Source organism: Dendrobates tinctorius, unplaced genomic scaffold (assembly GCF_039654945.1).
Source record: "Dendrobates tinctorius isolate UK_male_01 unplaced genomic scaffold, ASM3965494v1 ptg000502l, whole genome shotgun sequence".
NCBI lineage: Eukaryota > Metazoa > Chordata > Amphibia > Anura > Dendrobatidae > Dendrobates > Dendrobates tinctorius.
The window spans coordinates 761,607-784,149 of NW_027362161.1; the positions used below are offsets into that span (position 1 = coordinate 761,607).

The 22,543-nt window shown below is 43.9% G+C and overlaps 1 protein-coding gene across 1 annotated transcript in view; it reads right to left on the reverse strand.

The window, feature by feature from the left end:
• Positions 1–22,543, reverse strand: part of LOC141078095 (asialoglycoprotein receptor 1-like) — a 125,113-nt gene that overhangs the window by 14,711 nt on the left and 87,859 nt on the right. The window contains exons 6-7 of the mRNA XM_073564930.1: positions 15,525–15,584; positions 9,089–9,166 (exon numbers count right to left, since the gene is read on the reverse strand). Coding sequence (XP_073421031.1) covers positions 9,089–9,166; positions 15,525–15,584 — 138 coding nt within the window. The remainder of the gene's footprint in view (positions 1–9,088; positions 9,167–15,524; positions 15,585–22,543) is intronic.

Below are 22,543 nucleotides of genomic sequence, written 5' to 3' on the forward strand. Positions count from 1 at the left end.
AAATGCGACAGCAGGTCTCCGGACTGAGGGTCACAAAGGAGCAGAAACGTGGCAGCAGGTCTCCAGACTGAGGAGCACAATGGAGCAGAAACGTGGCAGCAGGTCTCCGGACCGAGGAGCACAAATGGAGCAGAAACGTGGCAGCAGGTCTCTGGACTGAGGGCCACAAAGGAGCAGAAACGTGGCAGCAGGTCTCCGGACTGAGGGCCACAAAGGAGCAGAAATGCGACAGCAGGTCTCCGGACTGAGGGTAACAAAGGAGTAGAAACATGGCAGCATGTCTCCAGACTGAGGAGCACAATGGAGCAGAAACGTGGCAGCAGGTCTCCAGACTGAGGAGCACAATGGAGCAGAAACGTGGCAGCAGGTCTCCAGACTGAGGAGCACAATGGAGCAGAAACGTGGCAGCAGGTCTCCAGACTGAGGAGCACAATGGAGCAGAAACGTGGCAGCAGGTCTCCAGACTGAGGAGCACAATGGAGCAGAAACGTGGCAGCAGGTCTCCAGACTGAGGAGCACAATGGAGCAGAAACGTGGCAGCAGGTCTCCAGACTGAGGAGCACAATGGAGCAGAAACGTGGCAGCAGGTCTCCAGACTGAGGAGCACAATGGAGCAGAAACGTGGCAGCAGGTCTCCAGACTGAGGAGCACAATGGAGAATGGAGCAGAAACGTAGCAGGAGGTCTCCAGACTGAGGAGCACAATGGAGCAGAAACGTGGCAGCAGGTCTCCAGACTGAGGAGCACAATGGAGCAGAAACGTGGCAGCAGGTCTCCAGACTGAGGAGCACAATGGAGCAGAAATGTGGCAGCAGGTCTCCAGACTGAGGAGCACAATGGAGAATGGAGCAGAAATGTAGCAGGAGGTCTCCAGACTGAGGAGCACAATGGAGCAGAAACGTGGCAGCAGGTCTCCGGACTGAGGAGCACAATGGAGCAGAAACGTGGCAGCAGGTCTCCGGATTGAGGAGCACAATGGAGCAGAAACGTGGCAGCAGGTCTCCGGACTGAGGAGCACAATGGAGCAGAAACGTGGCAGCAGGTCTCCGGATTGAGGAGCACAATGGAGCAGAAACGTGGCAGCAGGTCTCCGGACTGAGGAGCACAATGGAGCAGAAACGTGGCAGCAGGTCTCCGGATTGAGGAGCACAATGGAGCAGAAACGTAGCAGGAGGTCTCCAGACTGAGGAGCACAATGGAGCAGAAATGTAGCAGGAGGTCTCCAGACTGAGGAGCACAATGGAGCAGAAACGTGGCAGCAGGTCTCCGGATTGAGGAGCACAATGGAGCAGAAACGTGGCAGCAGGTCTCCGGATTGAGGAGCACAATGGAGCAAAACGTGGCAGCAGGTCTCCAGACTGAGGAGCACAATGGAGCAGAAACGTGGCAGCAGGTCTCCGGACTGAGGAGCACAATGGAGCAGAAACGTGGCAGCAGGTCTCCAGACTGAGGAGCACAATGGAGCAGAAACGTGGTAGCAGGTCTCCAGACTGAGGAGCACAATGGAGCAGAAACGTGGCAGCAGGTCTCCGGACTGAGGAACATAATGGAGCAGAAACGTGGCAGCAGGTCTCCGGTGTCATGATTCAGGCTGGGTTTTGTATCCTGTCTCTCTTTCCCGCTTTGATCATGTCAAGGGTTAACCTTTCTCTGCCTCGTTCTGGCTTCAGGCCGGCTATTTCTCTCCACTGCATGCTGCAGGCGGTGTCTGTTATAGTTTCTGCCTATGGCGTGTCTAGCTGACTCTGCTTGCCCTGATTTGTCCTGCTGCTTTTGCTGACTGTACCCGTGTCTGTTTATTCCCCTCTTCCCTTCTTGACTCTGTGTTCCCCTTTTCGCGCTTTGACTCCCTTGAACCTGACCTGGCTTGGACTCTGACCTGCTGTTTGTCTCGTCTTTGGCATATCTGCTCCTGACCGGTATTGACCCATTTGGCTTGTTTCTGATTTTGTGTTTGGCTATCCCTTTGGTACTGCGCTACAGACTACTTTAATATCGACCCGGCTTGTTTGACTATTCCGCTGCCACCTGGTGGTAGCCTTGCTGCTGCGCTGCAGGTCTACTTCTGCTGTGTGCAGTCCTCCCTCCACTTTATTGCCATCTAGTGGAGCTGCATCTACCTGCATAGCAGCAGCGTGACATCTGGACTGAGGAACACAAAGGAGCAGAAATGTGGCAGCAGGTCTCCAGCCTGAGGAGCACAATGTGGACTCTCCGGCTGTCCCACAATCAGGAAATGCTGCGCTCTAATTACCGCACTTGTCAGTATTTATCGCCTCTCATGACTTTCTATTGGTCAAAATTTTCAACAGAGACCAGAAGTGTCCTCACTACAGAAGTTACCATACTGCAGCTCATAAACCCGCACCAGATACTGATGAAGGAGGTGACGGGCAGTCACCAGATACTGATGACGGAGGTGACGGGCGGTCACCAGATACTGATGACGGAGGTGACGGGCGGTCACCAGATACTGATGACGGAGGTGACAGACGGTCACAGATACTGATGATGGAGGGGACGGACGGTCACAGATACTGATGATGGAGGGGACGGACGGTCACCAGATACTGATGATGGAGGGGACGGACGGTCACCAGATACTGATGATGGAGGGGATGGGCGGTCACCACATACTGATGATGGAAGTGACGGGGGGTCACCAGATACTGTTGCCGGAGGTGTCGGACGGTCACCAGATACTGATGATGGAGGTGACGGGCGGTCACCACATACTGATGATGGAGGTGACGGATGGTTACCAGATACTGATGGAGGGGACGGGCGGTCACCAGATACTGGATGATGGAGGTGACTGGCGGTCACCAGATACTGATGATGGAGGGGATGGGCGGTCACCAGATACTGATGATGGAGGGGACGGGCGGTCACCAGATACTGATGATGGAGGGGACGGGCGGTCACCAGATACTGATGATGGAGGAGACAGACGGTCACCAGATACTGATGATGGAGGTGATGGGCGGTCACCAGATACTGATGATGGAGGTGATGGGAAGTCACCAGATACTGATGATGGAGGTGACGGGCGGTCACCAGATACTGATGATGGCGGTGACGGGCGGTAACCAGATACTGATGATGGAGGTGATGGGAGGTCACCAGATTCTGATGATGGAGGTGACGGGCGGTCATCAGATACCGATGATGGAGGTGACGGGCGGTCACCAGATACCGATGATGGAGGAGACGGACGGTCACCAGATACCGATGATGGATGTGACGGGCGGTCACCAGATACCGATGATGGAGGTGATGGGTGGTCACCAGATACCGATGATGGAGGTGACGGGTGGTCACCAGATACCGATGATGGAGGTGACGGGTGGTCACCAGATACCGATGATGGAGGTGACTGGCGGTCACCAGATACTGATGATGGAGGTGACTGGCGGTCACCAGATACTGATGATGGAGGTGATGGGTGGTCACCAGATACTGATGATGGAGGTGACGGGCGGTCACCAGATACTGATGATGGAGGTGACGGACGGTCATCAGATTCTGATGATGGAGGTGACGGGCGGTCACCAGATACTGATGATGGAGGTGATGGGCGGTCACCAGATACTGATGATGGAGGAGACGGGCAGTCACCAGATACTGATGATGGAGGTGACGGGCGGTCACCAGATACTGATGACACTGCAAGAAGTGACCTGGAAACCATCTGCAGAGACTTTGAAGACTTAGGCAAGAAAGTGAAAGACCTGGGAGCGCAGGTGGTCTTCTCTTCCATCCTCCCAGTGGATGGCCATGGAACAAGGAGGTGGAATAAGATTCTGCAGGTGAACAACTGGCTACGTCGATGGTGCCGTCAGCAAAGATTTGGATTTCTGGATCACGGAGTGAACTACTTATACGATGGACTACTTGCTAGAGATGGGGTGCACCTTACGAAGACTGGAAAGCATGTATTTGGAAGTCGCCTTGCTACACTTGTAAGGAGAGCTTTAAACTAGAACAACATGGGAAGGGAAGCAAAAGACCAGAAAAAGCCATACACCTGACAAATGCTATTGAGAACTCTGCTATTAGAAGTGGAAAGGAAGAACAAAGACAAAAGAACCTAATTAATAAAAATATTGGAGAAAGAGAAACCAATCACAAACTAAAATGTTTCTATACTAATGCACAAAGCATGGGCAACAAACAAGGAGAATTGGAACTACTAACACAGGAAAAGAAATATGATGTCATTGGAATCACTGAAACTTGGTGGGACAATACACATGATTGGAATACAAGACTAGAAGGATACAACTTATTTGCAAGAAACAGACTTGATAAACGAGGAGGGGGTGTCGCATTGTATGTTAGAAACGTGTATATCTGCACAGAGATTGAAGCTTCAGAGACTGGGAGTTCTGTGGAAACTGTTTGGGTAAGAATACAAGGACAGAACAATGGAAAGGACACCATTGTAGGCATTTACTACAGGCCGCCTGTGCAAGCTGAAGATATGGATGAACTCTTTATGCATCAAATGGCCAAGTTCTCCAAAAAATATGACATAGTTGTCATGGGAGATTTCAACTATCCAGACATTTGTTGGGAATCTCTCTCAGGCAAAACTAACAGGTCAAGGAAATTCTTATCCTCTCTTGCTGACAACTTTATCTTCCAAAAGGTAAAGGAGAAAACAAGGGGAACTGCTACCTTGGATCTAATCCTTATAAACAGGGAGGAAATGGTTGAGGAGGTAAAAGTGGCTGGGACCCTAGGGGGTAGCGACCATGCTATTTTAGAATTTGGATAACTAGAGGCGGAAGACCTGTGAAGACTCAGAGGTCAAGGTTAGATTTCAGAAAGGCAGATTTTAAGGGATTCAGAAAGAGAATTGGAGGGATCCAATGGCTGGATATCCTTAAAGACAAAAATGTCCAGGAAGGATGGGAAATCTTGAAAAATGAAATTCTCAAAGCACAGTTGTTAACAATTCCGAAAAGAGGGAAGAATAGGAAGCATTTAAGGAAACCAGGATGGATGAACACAGAACTTAAGCACATGCTAAAAAGGAAGAAAAAAATGTTTATAAAATGGAAAGAGGGAGGCATATCTAAAGAAGAATATAATGCTGTCTGCAGAACCTGCAGGGCACAAATCAGATTATCTAAAGCTGACAATGAATTGAGGCTTGCAAGAGATGTCAAAAGCAATAATAAAGGTTTTTGGGGATATGTCAAAAGTAAAAGAAAAGTCAAAGATGCTATAGGATTTTTACAGGATGAAAATGATGGAATGGTAAGACAGGATGTTGAGAAGGCTGAACTTTTAAATTCCTATTTTGCATCTGTTTTCTCTCAGAAAGGAAATGTAACATCAACTGTTCTTCACTGTCCTATTAAGGGAATAGAAGAATCCAGGATATCTATAAACAGAAAGATAGTGAGGAAACACTTAGCTAACCTAAATGAATTCAAGTCTCCAGGTCCAGATGAATTACACCCCAGAGTACTGAAGGAGATAGCAGAAGAAATTTTTGAACCCCTCTCCATAATCTTTGAAAATTCTTGGAGAACAGGAGAAGTCCCAGAAGACTGGAGAAGATCAAATGTTGTTTCTATCTTCAAAAAGGGGAAGAAGGTGGACCCAGGGAATTATAGGCCGATGAGTCTGACTTCTATACCAGGAAAGATCTTTGAACAAATTATTAAACAACATGTATGTCAGTACCTGGATAAGAATGAAGTGATCAAACAGAGTCAGCATGGGTTTGTAACTAATAAGTCATGTCAGACTAACTTAGTTTCCTTCTACGACGGAATCACTGATTGGGTGGATCAAGGAAATGCTGTAGATATAGTATATCTTGACTTCAGCAAAGCATTTGACAAAGTATCTCACACAATCCTTATTGAAAAAATGACTAAGTATGGAATGGACAAGGCAACTGTTAGGTGGATTCATAACTGGCTTAGTGATCGGACCCAAAGAGTGGTCGTAAATGGCTGCACATCCAGTTGGAAGAATGTCTCAAGTGGGGTACCACAGGGCTCTGTCCTGGGCCCTGTATTGTTCAACATCTTTATCAACGATTTAGATGAAGGAATTGAGGGTAAACTGATTAAATTTGCTGATGACACAAAGCTAGGAGGGATAGCTAATACTAGAGAAGAGAGAGGATTCAAAAAGATTTAAATAAACTGGAGAAGTGGGCAGCAACTAACAGAATGGTTTTTAACAGGGAGAAATGCAAAGTACTACATCTGGGCAATAAAAATGAAAAAAGCATATACAGAATGGGAGGAATAGGGCTAAGCAACAGCACATGTGAAAAAGACTTGGGTATACTAATAGATCACAGACTGAATATGAGTCAACAGTGTGATGCAGCAGCAAAAAAGGCAAAGGCAACTCTAGGATGTATTAACAGAAGCATACAGTCTAGATCACGTGAAGTAATTATTTCCCTCTACTCCTCTTTGGTCAGACCTCATCTGGAATATTGTGTCCAGTTTTGGGCACCACATTTTAAAAAAGACATCAACAAACTGGAGCAAGTTCAGAAAAGAGCGACCAGAATGGTGACCGGTCTGCAAACCCTGTCTTATGAGGAAAGGTTGCAGGATTTGGGAATGTTTAGTTTGCAAAAGAGAAGACTGAGAGGAGACTTAATAGCTGTCTACAAATATCTAAAGGGCTGTCAAATTGTAGAAGGATCAACTTTATTCCCATTTGCACAAGGAAAGACTAGAAGCAATGGGATGAAACTGAATGGGAAGAGACACAGATTAGATATTAGAAAAAACTTTTTGACAGTTAGAGTGATCAATGAGTGGAACAGGCTGCCACGAGAAGTGGTGAGTTCTCCTTCAATGGAAGTCTTCAAAGAGAGGCTGGACAGACATCTGACTGGGATGATTTAGCGAATCCTGCTTTGAGCAGGGGGTTGGACCAGATGGCCCAGGAGGTCCCTTCCAACTCTACCATTCTAGGATTCTATGATGATGGAGGGGACAGGCGGTCACCAGATACTGATGATGGAGGTGACGGACGGTCACCAGATTCTGATGATGGAGGTGACGGGCGGTCACCAGATACTGATGATGGAGGTGACGGGCGGTCACCAGATACTGATGATGGAGGTGACGGGCGGTCACCAGATACTGATGATGGAGGTGACGGGCGGTCACCAGATACTGATGATGGAGGTGACGGACGGTCACCAGATACTGATGATGGAGGTGACGGACGGTCACCAGATACTGATGATGGAGGTGACGGACGGTCACCAGATACTGATGATGGAGGTGATGGGCGGTCACCAGATACTGATGATGGAGGGGACGGGCGGTCACCAGATACTGATGATGGAGGTGATGGGCGGTCACCAGATTCTGATGATGGAGGTGATGGGCGGTCACCACATACTGATGATGGAGGGGACGGACGGTCACCAGATACTGATGATGGAGGTGACGGACGGTCACCAGATACTGATGATGGAGGTGATAGGCGGTCACCAGATACTGATGATGGAGGGGACGGGCGGTCACCAGATACTGATGATGGAGGTGACGGACGGTCACCAGATACTGATGATGGAGGTGACGGGGGTCACCAGATACTGATGATGGAGGTGACGGGCGGTCACCAGATACTGATGATGGAGGTGACGGGCGGTCACCAGATACTGATGATGGAGGTGACGGGCGGTCACCAGATACTGATGATGGAGGTGACGGACGGTCACCAGATACTGATGATGGAGGTGACGGACGGTCACCAGATACTGATGATGGAGGTGACGGACGGTCACCAGATACTGATGATGGAGGTGATGGGCGGTCACCAGATACTGATGATGGAGGGGACGGGCGGTCACCAGATACTGATGATGGAGGGGACGGGCGGTCACCAGATACTGATGATGGAGGTGATGGGCGGTCACCAGATTCTGATGATGGAGGTGATGGGCGGTCACCACATACTGATGATGGAGGGGACGGACGGTCACCAGATACTGATGATGGAGGTGACGGACGGTCACCAGATACTGATGATGGAGGTGATAGGCGGTCACCAGATACTGATGATGGAGGGGACGGGCGGTCACCAGATACTGATGATGGAGGTGACGGACGGTCACCAGATACTGATGATGGAGGTGATAGGCGGTCACCAGATACTGATGATGGAGGGGACGGGCGGTCACCAGATACTGATGATGGAGGTGACGGACGGTCACCAGATACTGATGATGGAGGTGACGGACGGTCACCAGATACTGATGATGGAGGTGATAGGCGGTCACCAGATACTGATGATGGAGGTGATGGGCGGTCACCAGATACTGATGATGGAGGTGATGAGCGGTCACCAGATACTGATGATGGAGGTGATGGGCGGTCACCAGATTCTGATGATGGAGGTGATGGGCGGTCACCACATACTGATGATGGAGGGGACGGGCGGTCACCAGATACTGATGATGGAGGTGATGGGTGGTCACCAGATACTGATGACGGAGGTGACGGGCGTCACAAGATACTGATGACGGAGGTGACGGGCGGTCACCAGAAACTGATGACGGAGGTGACGGGCGGTCACTAGATACTGATGATGGAGGGGACGGGCGGTCACCAGACACTGATGATGGAGGTGATGGGTGGTCACCACATACTGATGATGGAGGTGATGGGCGGTCACCAGATACTGATGATGGAGGAGACAGGCGGTCACCAGATACTGATGATGGAAGTGACGGGCGATCAGCAGATACTGATGATGGAGGGGATGGGCGGTCACCAGATACTGATGCCGGAGGTGACGGACGGTCACCAGATACTGATGATGGAGGTGACGGGGGTCACCAGATACTGATGATGGAGGTGACGGGCGGTCACCACGTACTGATGATGGAGGTGACGGGGGGGTCACCAGATACTGATGATGGAGGTGACGGGGGGTCACCAGATACTGATGATGGAGGTGACGGGCGGTCACCAGATCCTTACATTTCTTTCTTTATTTTGTAATTTGTGAATTGATAAAAAACTATTAAACTTTTTAATGCTGGAGGCTTCTTACTTTCTTACTCTGCAGCATGTTTTTCATGAACTTACGGTTTCCATGTAGGGTGGCATCAGTCAGTTTTCCCACGGCAATGAGAACCCGCTGTATGTCGGTCTGCAGAGCGTCCACTGTGGGCACAGACAAGAGGCGTTAGGGTCTTTCTTCTATACCAGTCTCCGCTCCCTCTGGGTTTGCTCTTCTGACAGTTGTAATGGCTGGCTTTATTCTTTGTGCACCTATCAACCTCAGGAATCGGTAACATGTGAATAGAGCAGCTATTAGGTGACATCGATGGGGGAAGTGGGGCAGGTTGTCACTGTGAGAAACCCACACAATCAGTTTATATGGAGAGAAAATGTCCACAGAGAGAGACCGGTCATATAATACTACATCCACATAGAGACTGGTCATATAATACTACATCCACATAGAGACCGGTCATATAATAATACATCCACATAGAGACCGGTCATATAATACTACATCTACATAGAGACCTGTCATATAATACTACATCCACATAGAGACCTGTCATATAATACTACATCCACATAGAGACTGGTCATATAATAATACATCCACATAGAGACCTGTCATATAATACTACATCCACATAGAGACCTGTCATATAATACTACATCCACATAGAGACCGGTCATATAATACTACATCCACATAGAGACCTGTCATATAATACTACATCCACATAGAGACCTGTCATATAATAATACATCCACATAGAGACCGGTCATATAATACTACATCCACATAGAGACCTGTCATATAATACTACATCCACATAGAGACCGGTCATATAATACTACATCCACATAGAGACCTGTCATATAATACTACATCCACATAGAGACCTGTCATATAATACTACATCCACATAGAGACCTGTCATATAATAATACATCCACATAGAGACCGGTCATATAATACTACATCCACATAGAGACCTGTCATATAATAATACATCCACATAGAGACCTGTCATATAATACTACATCCACATAGAGACCGGTCATATAATAATACATCCACATAGAGACCTGTCATATAATACTACATCCACATAGAGACCTGTCATATAATAATACATCCACATAGAGACCGGTCATATAATAATACATCCACATAGAGACCGGTCATATAATACTACATCCACATAGAGACCTGTCATATAATACTACATCCACATAGAGACCTGTCATATAATAATACATCCACATAGAGACCTGTCATATAATACTACATCCACATAGAGACCGGTCATATAATACTGGACTGACCCCACTGCCACCACTGCTTCCAGGTATAACTAGTTACTTTTGCTCTTGTTTCTGATGCTTTACATAGCATCAGTTATGGATGTCATGTGTCTTTTATGGGCAGGGTAGTGTGCCATGTAATAGGATACCATCCTTTGGCTATATGGTGATGTTTCAATACACTCCTTGCCATAACAATATGTGCCATTCTTTCCCTGTCTGACTTTTGCTATTCTGTTTATTTTAATACGCTTATTCTTGGAGCAATGCTTGCAGTGTGGCTGGTCTCCTTTGTTGACCATTATGCTCTTTATTCCTGTTTTCCCTACCACACACCGTATGTCCTTATATAATATTTTACATTATTTAATAAAAATTATGTTTTATGGATTTTTGACTGCTTTTTCTTCTTGGGTAGCTTCTATTGAATGTGCAGTGTCCTCTTTATTGGATAGTCCTAATATGTGGATCATGATATATAATATATATTATTGATCACAATTTATGGCCGTTTAGTCTTACACTTTCCGGCCTCCACAGTACTATGTCTTCTCCCTACTCATTTTATTACATCCACATAGAGACCTGTCATATAATACTAGATCCACATAGAGACTGGTCATATAATACTACATCCACATAGAGACCTGTCATATAATACTACATCCACATAGAGACCGCTCATATAATAATACATCCACATAGAGACCTGTCATATAATACTACATCCACATAGAGACCTGTCATATAATAATACATCCACATAGAGACCGGTCTTATAATACTACATCCATATAGAGACCTGTCATATAATACTACATCCACATTGAGACCTGTCATATAATACTACATCCACATAGAGACCGCTCATATAATACTACATCCACATAGAGACCGGTCATATGATACTACATCCACATGGAGACTGGTCACATGATACTACATCCACATAGAGCCCAGTCTTATAGTACTACATCCGCATAGAGACAGGTCATAAATTACTACATCCACATAGAGACCGCTCATATAATACTACATCCGCATAGAGACCTGTCATATAATACTACATCCACATAGAGACCGCTCAAATAATACTACATCCACATAGAGACCTGTCATATAATACTACATCCACATAGAGACCTGTCATATAATACTACATCCACATAGAGACCGCTCATATAATACTACATCCACATAGAGACCGGTCATATAATACTACATCCACATAGAGACCGGTCATATAATACTACATCCACATAGAGACCTGTCATATAATACTACATCCACATATAGACCGCTCATATAATACTACATCCACATAGAGACCGGTCATATGATAATACATCCACATCGAGACCGGTCATATGATACTACATCCACATAGAGACTGGTCATATAATACTACATCCACATAGAGACCGGTCATATAATAATACATCCACATAGAGACCTGTCATATAATACTACATCCACATAGAGACCTGTCATATAATACTACATCTACATAGAGACCGGTCATATAATACTACATCCACATAGAGACTGATCATATAATACTACATCCACATAGAGACCGGTCATATAATCATACATCCACATAGAGACCTGTCATATAATACTACATCCACATAGAGACCGGTCATATAATACTACATCCACATAGAGACCTGTCATATAATAATACATCCACATAGAGACCTGTCATATAATACTACATCCACATAGAGACCTGTCATAATAATACATCCACATAGAGACCTGTCATATAATACTACATCTACATAGAGACCGGTCATATAATACTACATCCACATAGAGACCGGTCTTATAATACTACATCCACATAGAGACCTGTCATATAATACTACATCCACATAGAGACTGGTCATATAATACTACATCCACATAGAGACCTGTCATATAATACTACATCCACATAGAGACCGCTCATATAATAATACATCCACAGAGACCGGTCATATAATACTACATCCACATAGAGACCTGTCATATAATACTACATCCACATAGACACCGGTCATATAATACTACATCCACATAGAGACCTGTCATATAATGCTACATCCACGTACAGACCGGTCATATAATACTACATCCGCATAGAGACCTGTCATATAATACTACATCCACATAGAGACCGCTCAAATAATACTACATCCACATAGAGACCTGTCATATAATACTACATCCACATTGAGACCTGTCATATAATACTACATCCACATAGAGACCGCTCATATAATACTACATCCACATAGAGACCGGTCATATGATACTACATCCACATGGAGACCGGTCACATGATACTACATCCACATAGAGCCCAGTCTTATAGTACTACATCCGCATAGAGACAGGTCATATAATACTACATCCACATAGACACCGGTCATATAATACTACATCCACATAGACACAGGTCATATAATACTACATCCACATAGACCGGTCATATAATACTACATCCACATAGACACCGGTCATACAGTGGGGAAAAAAGTATTTAGTCAGTCAGCACTAGTGCAAGTTCCACTACTTAAAAAGATGAGAGGCGTCTGTAAATTACATCATAGGTAGACCTCAACTATGGGAGACAAACTGAGAAAAAAAATCCAGAAAATCACATTGTCTGTTCTTTTTTTCATTTTATTTGCATATTATGGTGGAAAATAAGTATTTGGTCAGAAACAAAATTTCATCTCAATACTTTGTGATATATCCTTTGTTGGCAATGATAGAGGTCAAACGTTTTCTGTAAGTCTTCACAAGGTTGCCACACACTGTTGTTGGTATGTTGGCTCATTCCTCCATGCAGATCTCCTCTAGAGCAGTGATGTTTTTGGCTTTTCGCTTGGCAACACGGACTTTCAACTCCCTCCAAAGGTTTTCTATAGGGTTGAGATCTGGAGACTGGCTAGGCCACTCCAGGACCTTGAAATGCTTCTTATGAAGCCACTCCTTCGTTGCCCTGGCGGTGTGCTTTGGATCATTGTCATGTTGAAAGACCCAGCCACGTTTCATCTTCAATGCCCTTGCTGATGGAAGGAGGTTTGCACTCAAAATTTCACAATACATGGCCCCATTCATTCTTTCATGTACCCGGATCAGTCCTCCTGGCCCCTTTGCAGAGAAACAGCCCCAAAGCATGATGTTTCCACCACCATGCTTTACAGTAGGTATGGTGTTTGATGGATGCAACTCAGTATTCTTTTTCCTCCAAACACGACAAGTTGTGTTTCTACCAAACAGTTCCAGTTTGGTTTCATCAGACCATAGGACATTCTCCCAAAACTCCTCTGGATCATCCAAATGCTCTCTAGCAAACTTCAGACGGGCCCGGACATGTACAGGCTTAAGCAGTGGGACACGTCTGGCACTGCAGGATCTGAGTCCATGGTGGCGTAGTGTGTTACTTATGGTAGGCCTTGTTACATTGGTCCCAGCTCTCTGCAGTTCATTCACTAGGTCCCCCCGCGTGGTTCTGGGATTTTTGCTCACCGTTCTTGTGATCATTCTGACCCCACGGGGTGGGATTTTGCGTGGAGCACCAGATCGAGGGAGATTATCAGTGGTCTTGTATGTCTTCCATTTTCTAATTATTGCTCCCACAGTTGATTTCTTCACTCCAAGCTGGTTGGCTATTGCAGATTCAGTCTTCCCTGCCTGGTGCAGGGCTACAATTTTGTTTCTGGTGTCCTTTACAGCTCTTTGGTCTTCACCATAGTGGAGTTTGGAGTCAGACTGTTTGAGGGTGTGCACAGGTGTCTTTTTATACTGATAACAAGTTTAAACAGGTGCCATTACTACAGGTAATGAGTGGAGGAAAGAGGAGACTCTTAAAGAAGAAGTTACAGGTCTGTGAGACCCAGAAATCTTGATTGCTTGTTTCTGACCAAATACTTATTTTCCACCATAATATGCAAATAAAAGGGGAAAAAAACAGACAATGTGATTTTCTGGATTTTTTTTCTCAGTTTGTCTCCCATAGTTGAGGTCTACCTATGATGTAAATTACAGACGCCTCTCATCTTTTTAAGTGGTGGAACTTGCACTATTGCTGACTGACTAAATACTTTTTTTCCCCACTGTATAGTACTACATCCACATAGCGACAGGTCATATAATACTATATCTACATAGAAACCGGTTACATAATACTACATCGATATAGAAATGGGTCATATAATACTACATCCACATAGAGCCCAGTCATATAGTACTACATCCACATAGAGACCGGTCATATAATACTACATCCCCATAGAGACAGGTCATATGATGCTGCATCCACATAGAGACCGGTCATATAATACTACATCCACATAGAGACCTGTCATATAATACTACATCCACATAGAGCCCAGTCTTATAGTACTACATCAACATAGAGACCGGTCATATAATACTACATACAGAAACCGGTCAAATAATACTATATCTACATAGAGACCGGTTACATAATACTACATCGATATAGAAATGGGTCATATAATACTACATCCACATAGAGACCGGTCATATAATACTACATCCACACAGAGACCGGTCATATAATACTACATCCACACAGAGACCGGTCATATAATACTACATCCACACAGAGACCGGTCTTATAATACTACATCCACATAGAGCCCAGTCTTATAGTACTACATCCACATAGAGACAGGTCATATAATACTACATACAGAGACCGGTCATATAATACTATATCTACATAGAGACCGGTTACATAATACTACATCGATATAGAAATGGGTCATATAATACTACATCCACAAAGAGACCTGTCATATAATACTACATCCACATAGAGACCGGTCATATAATACTACACCCACACAGAGATCGGTCTTATAATACTACATCCACATAGAGACTGGTCATGTAATACTGAATCCACATAGAGACTGGTCATATAATACTACATCCACATAGAGACCGGTCATATAATACTACATCCACAGAGACCGGTCATATAATACTACATCCACATAGAGACCGGTCATATGATAATACATCCACAGAGACCGGTCATATAATACTACATACAGAGACCAGTCATATAATACTACATCCACATAGAGACCGGTCATATAATACTACATCCACAGAGACCGGTCATATAATACTACATACAGAGACCGGTCATATAATACTACATCTTGGGAGAGTTGGTACCACTTACCATTGGATACAGCAGAGAAAATCTCGTCTTGTTTGGTGCTGAGATCCTTCACGTCTTTTTCTAGAGGAGAATACAGAGAACAGATGAATATGACTAAATGAGAAGTGATTAGAACGTCTGGCATCATGGAGTCAGTGATCATCCTTATACTTCCTCAGGTCTCTGGAGACCTTGAGACTTTAGGAGCATCTTCAACTTGAAGAGGCGGAAGTGATTAAGTTCTCCAGAGGAAATTCCACTTCTAATGTCTACATGGATCCAGCACAGTAATCCACACATTTGTGACAGAAAGTAGAAAGAAGCTAAACAGGCAAACTACCGACCTGTGTGGTGACCTGGACCTGGAGACACCACAATGGAGGCAAGAAAGTGATAACTCAAGGCTGGAGGAAGAAGCCTCATGTTTGAGGATGCAACAACTATCATCAGATCACAATACAACTATCCACCAAATCATGATAACAAGCAATCATCTGATAGTATTTACAACCTTCGTCTGAAAATACAACAAGAACCACTGTCTGGTACTACTACAGCTGAAATGTGTGCTGCCGGCAATGCTGGTGGTGCTGCTGCAAGTGGCTAATACATTCTTGTAAGTGATATTATGGTTTTTCTGTGGCCCTGCCATGTCCATTGGTCGTGTCTTGACTTTAGTATACATTAGAGCATAAGGAAACTCTTAATTTGTTTCTAAGCAGTGTTGGACAACCACACAAAAATATGACATCAATTAGAAATGCTAGACTCTGGCTAGGTCACCGCTAAGGACAAAATTCACAATTCAACACCAGCCTGCCCGTAATATCTGTCTCTTCGTGTTTCTGTCTCCAATTTGACAATTGAAACAGGTGGGAAAACCGACCATATATATCACACTGAGTGACTATTCAGGTACATAACCTCCATACATATCACACTGAGTGACTATACAGGTACAGAACCTCCATACATATCACACTGAGTGACTATACAGGCACAGAACCTCCATATATATATCACACTGAGTGACTATACAGGTACAGAACCTCCACATATATCACACTAAGTGACCATACAGGTACAAAACCTCCATACATATCACACTGAGTGACTATACAGGTGCAGAACCTCCATATATATATCATACTGAGTGACTATACAGGTACAGAAACTCCATATATATCACACTGAGTGACTATACAGGTACAGAACCTCAATATATATATCACACTGAGTGACTATACAGGTACAGAACCTCCATATATATCACACTGAGTGACTATACAGGTACAGAAACTCTATATATATCACACTGAGTGACTATACAGGTACAGAACCTCCATAGATACCACACTGAGTGACTATACAGGTACAGAACCTCCAAAGATATCACACTGAGTGACTATACAGGTACAGAAACTCCATATATATCACACTGAGGGACTATACAGGTACAGAACCTCCATTTATATATCACACTGAGGGACTATACAGGTACAGAACCTCCATATATATCACACTGAGTGACTACACAGGTATAGAACCTCCATATATATATCACACTGAGTGACTATACAGGTACAGAAACTCCATATATATCACACTGCGGGACTATACAGGTGCAGAACCTCCATATATATCACACTGAGTGACTATACAGGTACAGAACCTCCATACATATCACACTGAGTGACTATACAGGTGCAGAACCTCCATATATACCACATTGAGGGACTATACAGGTGCAGAACCTCCATACATATATATCACACTGAGTGACTATACAGGTACAGAACCTCCATACATATCACACTGAGTGACTATACAGGTACAGAAACTCCATATATATCACACTGAGGGACTATACAGGTGCAGAACCTCCATATATATATCACACTGAGTGACTATACAGGTACAGAACCTCCATACATATCACACTGAGTGACTATACAGGTACAGAAACTCCATACATATCACACTGAGGGACTATACAGGTGCAGAACCTCCATTTATATATCACACTGAGGGACAATACAGGTACAGAACCTCCATATATATCACACTGAGTGAGTATACAGGTACAGAACCTCAATATATATCACACTGAGTGACTATACAGGTACAAAACCTCCATATATATGACACTGAGTGACTATACAGTTAATAAACTTCTATATATACCACACTGAGTGACTATACAGGTACAGAAACTCCATATATATCACACTGAGGGACTATACAGGTACAGAACCTCCATATATATCACACTGAGTGACTATACAGGTACAGAACCTTCATATATATCACGCTGAGGGACTATACAGGTACAGAAACTCCATATATATCACACTGAGGGACTATACAGGTACAGAACCTCCATATATATCACACGGTGACCGTACAGGTACCGAACCTCCATACATATCACACTGAGTGACTATACAGGTACAGAAACTCTATATATATCACACTGAGTGACTATACAGGTACAGAACCTTCATATATATCACGCTGAGGGACTATACAGGTACAGAAACTCCATATATATCACACTGAGGGACTATACAGGTACAGAACCTCCATATATATCACACGGTGACCGTACAGGTACCGAACCTCCATACATATCACACTGAGTGACTATACAGGTACAGAAACTCCATATATATCACACTGAGTGACTATACAGGTACAGAAACTCTATATATATCACACTGAGTGACTATACAGGTACAGAAACTCAATATATATATCACACTGAGTGACTATACAGGTACAGAACCTCCATAGATACCACACTGAGTGACTATACAGGTACAGAACCTCCAAAGATATCACACTGAGTGACTATACAGGTACAGAAACTCTATATATATCACACTGAGGGACTATACAGGTACAGAACCTCAATATATATCACACTGAGTGACTATACAGGTACAAAACCTCCATATATATCACACTGAGGGACTATACAGGTACAGAACCTCCATATATACCACACTGAGTGACTATATAGGTACAAAACCTCCATATATATCACACTGAGTGACTATACAGTTAATAAACCTCCATATATACCACACTGAGTGACTATACAGGTACAGAAACTCCATATATATCACACTGAGGGACTATACAGGTACAGAAACTCCATATATATCACACTGAGGGACTATACAGGTACAGAACCTCAATATATATCACACTGAGTGACTACACAGGTATAGAACCTCCATATATATCACACTGAGGGACTATACAGGTACAGAAACTCCATATATATCACACTGAGTGACTATACAGGTACAAAACCTCCATATATATGACACTGAGTGACTATACAGTTAATAAACTTCCATATATACCACACTGAGTGACTATACAGGTACAGAAACTCCATATATATCACACTGAGGGACTATACAGGTACAGAACCTCCATATATATCACACTGAGTGACTATGCAGTTAATAAACCTCCATATATACCACACTGAGTGACTATACAGGTACAGAACCTCCATATATATCACACTGAGGGCCTATACAGGTACAGAACCCCCATATATATCACACTGAGGGACTATACAGGTACAGAACCTCCATACATATCACACTGAGTGACTATACAGGTACAGAACCTCCATACATATCACACTGAGTGACTATACAGATAAGAACCTCCATATATATCACACTGAGGGACTATACAGATAAGAACCTCCATATATATCACACTGAGGGACTATACAGGTGCAGAACCTCCATTTATATATCACACTGAGGGACTATACAGGTACAGAACCTCCATATATATCACACTGAGTGACTATACAGGTACAGAAACTCCATATATATCACACTGAGGGACTATACAGGTACAAAACCTCCATATATATCACACTGAGTGACTATGCAGTTAATAAACCTCCATATATACCACACTGAGTGACTATACAGGTACAGAACCTCCATATATATCACACTGAGGGCCTATACAGGTACAGAACCCCCATATATATCACACTGAGTGACTATACAGGTACAGAACCTCCATATATATCACACTGAGGGACTATACAGGTACAGAACCTTCATATATATCACACTGAGGGACTATACAGATAAGAACCTCCATATATATCTCGCTGAGGGACTATACAGATAAGAACCTCCATATATATCACACTGAGGGACTATACAGATAAGAACCTCCATATATATCACACTGAGGGACTATACAGGTGCAGAACCTCCATTTATATATCACACTGAGGGACTATACAGGTACAGAACCTCCATACATATCACACTGAGTGACTCTACAGGTACAAAACCTCCATATATATCACACTGAGTGACTATACAGGTACAGAAACTCCATATATATCACACTGAGGGACTATACAGGTACAGAACCTCCATATATATCACACTGAGTGAGTATACAGGTACAGAACCTCAATATATATCACACTGAGTGACTATACAGGTACAGAAACTCCATATATATCACACTGAGGGACTATACAGGTACAGAACCTCCATATATATCACACTGAGTGAGTATACAGGTACAGAACCTCAATATATATCACACTGAGTGACTATACAGGTACAAAACCTCCATATATATGACACTGAGTGACTATACAGTTAATAAACTTCCATATATACCACACTGAGTGACTATACAGGTACAGAAACTCCATATATATCACACTGAGGGACTATACAGGTACAGAACCTCCATATATATCACATGGTGACCGTACAGGTACCGAACCTCCATACATATCACACTGAGTGACTATACAGGTACAGAACCTCCATATATATATCACACTGAGTGACTATTCAGGTACATAACCTCCATACATATCACACTGAGTGACTATACAGGTACAGAACCTCCATACATATCACACTGAGTGACTATACAGGTACAGAACCTCCATATATATATCACACTGAGTGACTATACAGGTACAGAACCTCCACATATATCACACTAAGTGACCATACAGGTACAAAACCTCCATACATATCACACTGAGTGACTATACAGGTGCAGAACCTCCATATATATCATACTGAGTGACTATACAGGTACAGAAACTCCATATATATCACACTGAGTGACTATACAGGTACAGAACCTCAATATATATATCACACTGAGTGACTATACAGGTACAGAACCTCAATATACACTCACTGGCCACTTTATTAGGTACACCATGCTAGTAAGGGGTTGGACCCCCTTTTGCCTTCAGAACTGCCTCAATTCTTCATGGCAGAGATTCAACAAGGTGCTGGAAGCATTCCTCAGAGATTTTGGACCATATTGACATGATGGCATCACACAGTTGGCGCAGATTTGTCGGCTGCACATCCCTGATGCGAATCTCCCGTTCCACCACATCCCAAAGATGCTCTATTGGATTGAGATCTGGTGACTGAGGAGGCCATTTGAGTACAGTAAACTCATTGTCATGTTCAAGAAACCAATCTGAGATGATTCGAGCTTTATGACATGGCGCATTATCCTGCTGAAAGTAGCCATCAGATGTTGGGTACATTGTGGTCATAAAGGGATGGACATGGTCAGCAACAATACTCAGGTAGGCTGTGGCGTTGCAATGATGCTCAATTGGTACCAAGGGGCCCAAAGAGTGCACAGAAAAAATTCCCCACACCATGACACCACCACCACCAGCCTGAACCGTTGATACAAGGCAGGATGGATCCATGCTTTCATGTTGTTTACGCCAAATTCTGACCCTACCATCCGAATGTCGCAGCAGAAATCGAGACTCATCAGACCAGGCAACGTTTTTCCAATCTTCTACTGTCCAATTTCGATGAGCTTGTGCAAATTGTAGCCTCAGTTTCCTGTTCTTAGCTGAGAGGAGTGGTACCCAGTGTGGTCTTCTGCTGCTGTAGCCCATCTGCCTCAAAGTTCGACGCACTGTGCGTTCAGAGATGCTCTTCTGCCTACCTTGGTTGTAACGGGTGGCAATTTGAGTCACTGTTGCCTTTCTATCAGCTCGAACCAGTCTGCCCATTCTCCTCTGACCTCTGGCATCAACATGGCATTTCCGGCCACAGAACTGCCGCTCACTGGATTTTTTTTCTTTTTCGGACCATTCTCTGTAAACCCTAGAGATGGTTGTGCGTGAAAATCCCAGTAGATCAGCAGTTTCTGAAATTCTCAGACCAGCCCTTCTGGCACCAACAATCATGCCACGTTCAAAGGCACTCAAATCACCTTTCTTCCCCATACTGATGCTCGGTTTGAACTGCAGGAGATTGTCTTGACCATGTCTACATGCCTAAATGCACTGAGTTGCCGCCATGTGATTGGCTGATTAGAAATTAAGTCTTGACACACAGTTGGACAGGTGTACCTAATAAAGTGGCCAGTGAGTGTATATATCACACTAAGTGACTATACAGGTACAGAAACCCCATATATATCACACTGAGTGATTATACAGGTACAGAACCTCAATATATATCACACTGAGTGACTATACAGGTACAGAAACTCTATATATATCACACTGAGTGACTATACAGGTACAGAAACTCAATATATATATCACACTGAGTGACTATACAGGTACAGAACCTCCATAGATACCACACTGAGTGACTATACAGGTACAGAACCTCCAAAGATATCACACTGAGTGACTATACAGGTACAGAAACTCCATATGTATCACACTGAGGGACTATACAGGTACAGAACCTCAATATATATCACACTGAGTGACTATACAGGTACAAAACCTCCATATATATCACACTGAGGGACTATACAGGTACAGAACCTCCATATATACCACACTGAGTGACTATACAGGTACAAAACCTCCATATATATCACACTGAGTGACTATACAGTTAATAAACCTCCATATATACCACACTGAGTGACTATACAGGTACAGAAACTCCATATATATCACACTGAGGGACTATACAGGTACAGAACCTCAATATATATCACACTGAGTGACTATACAG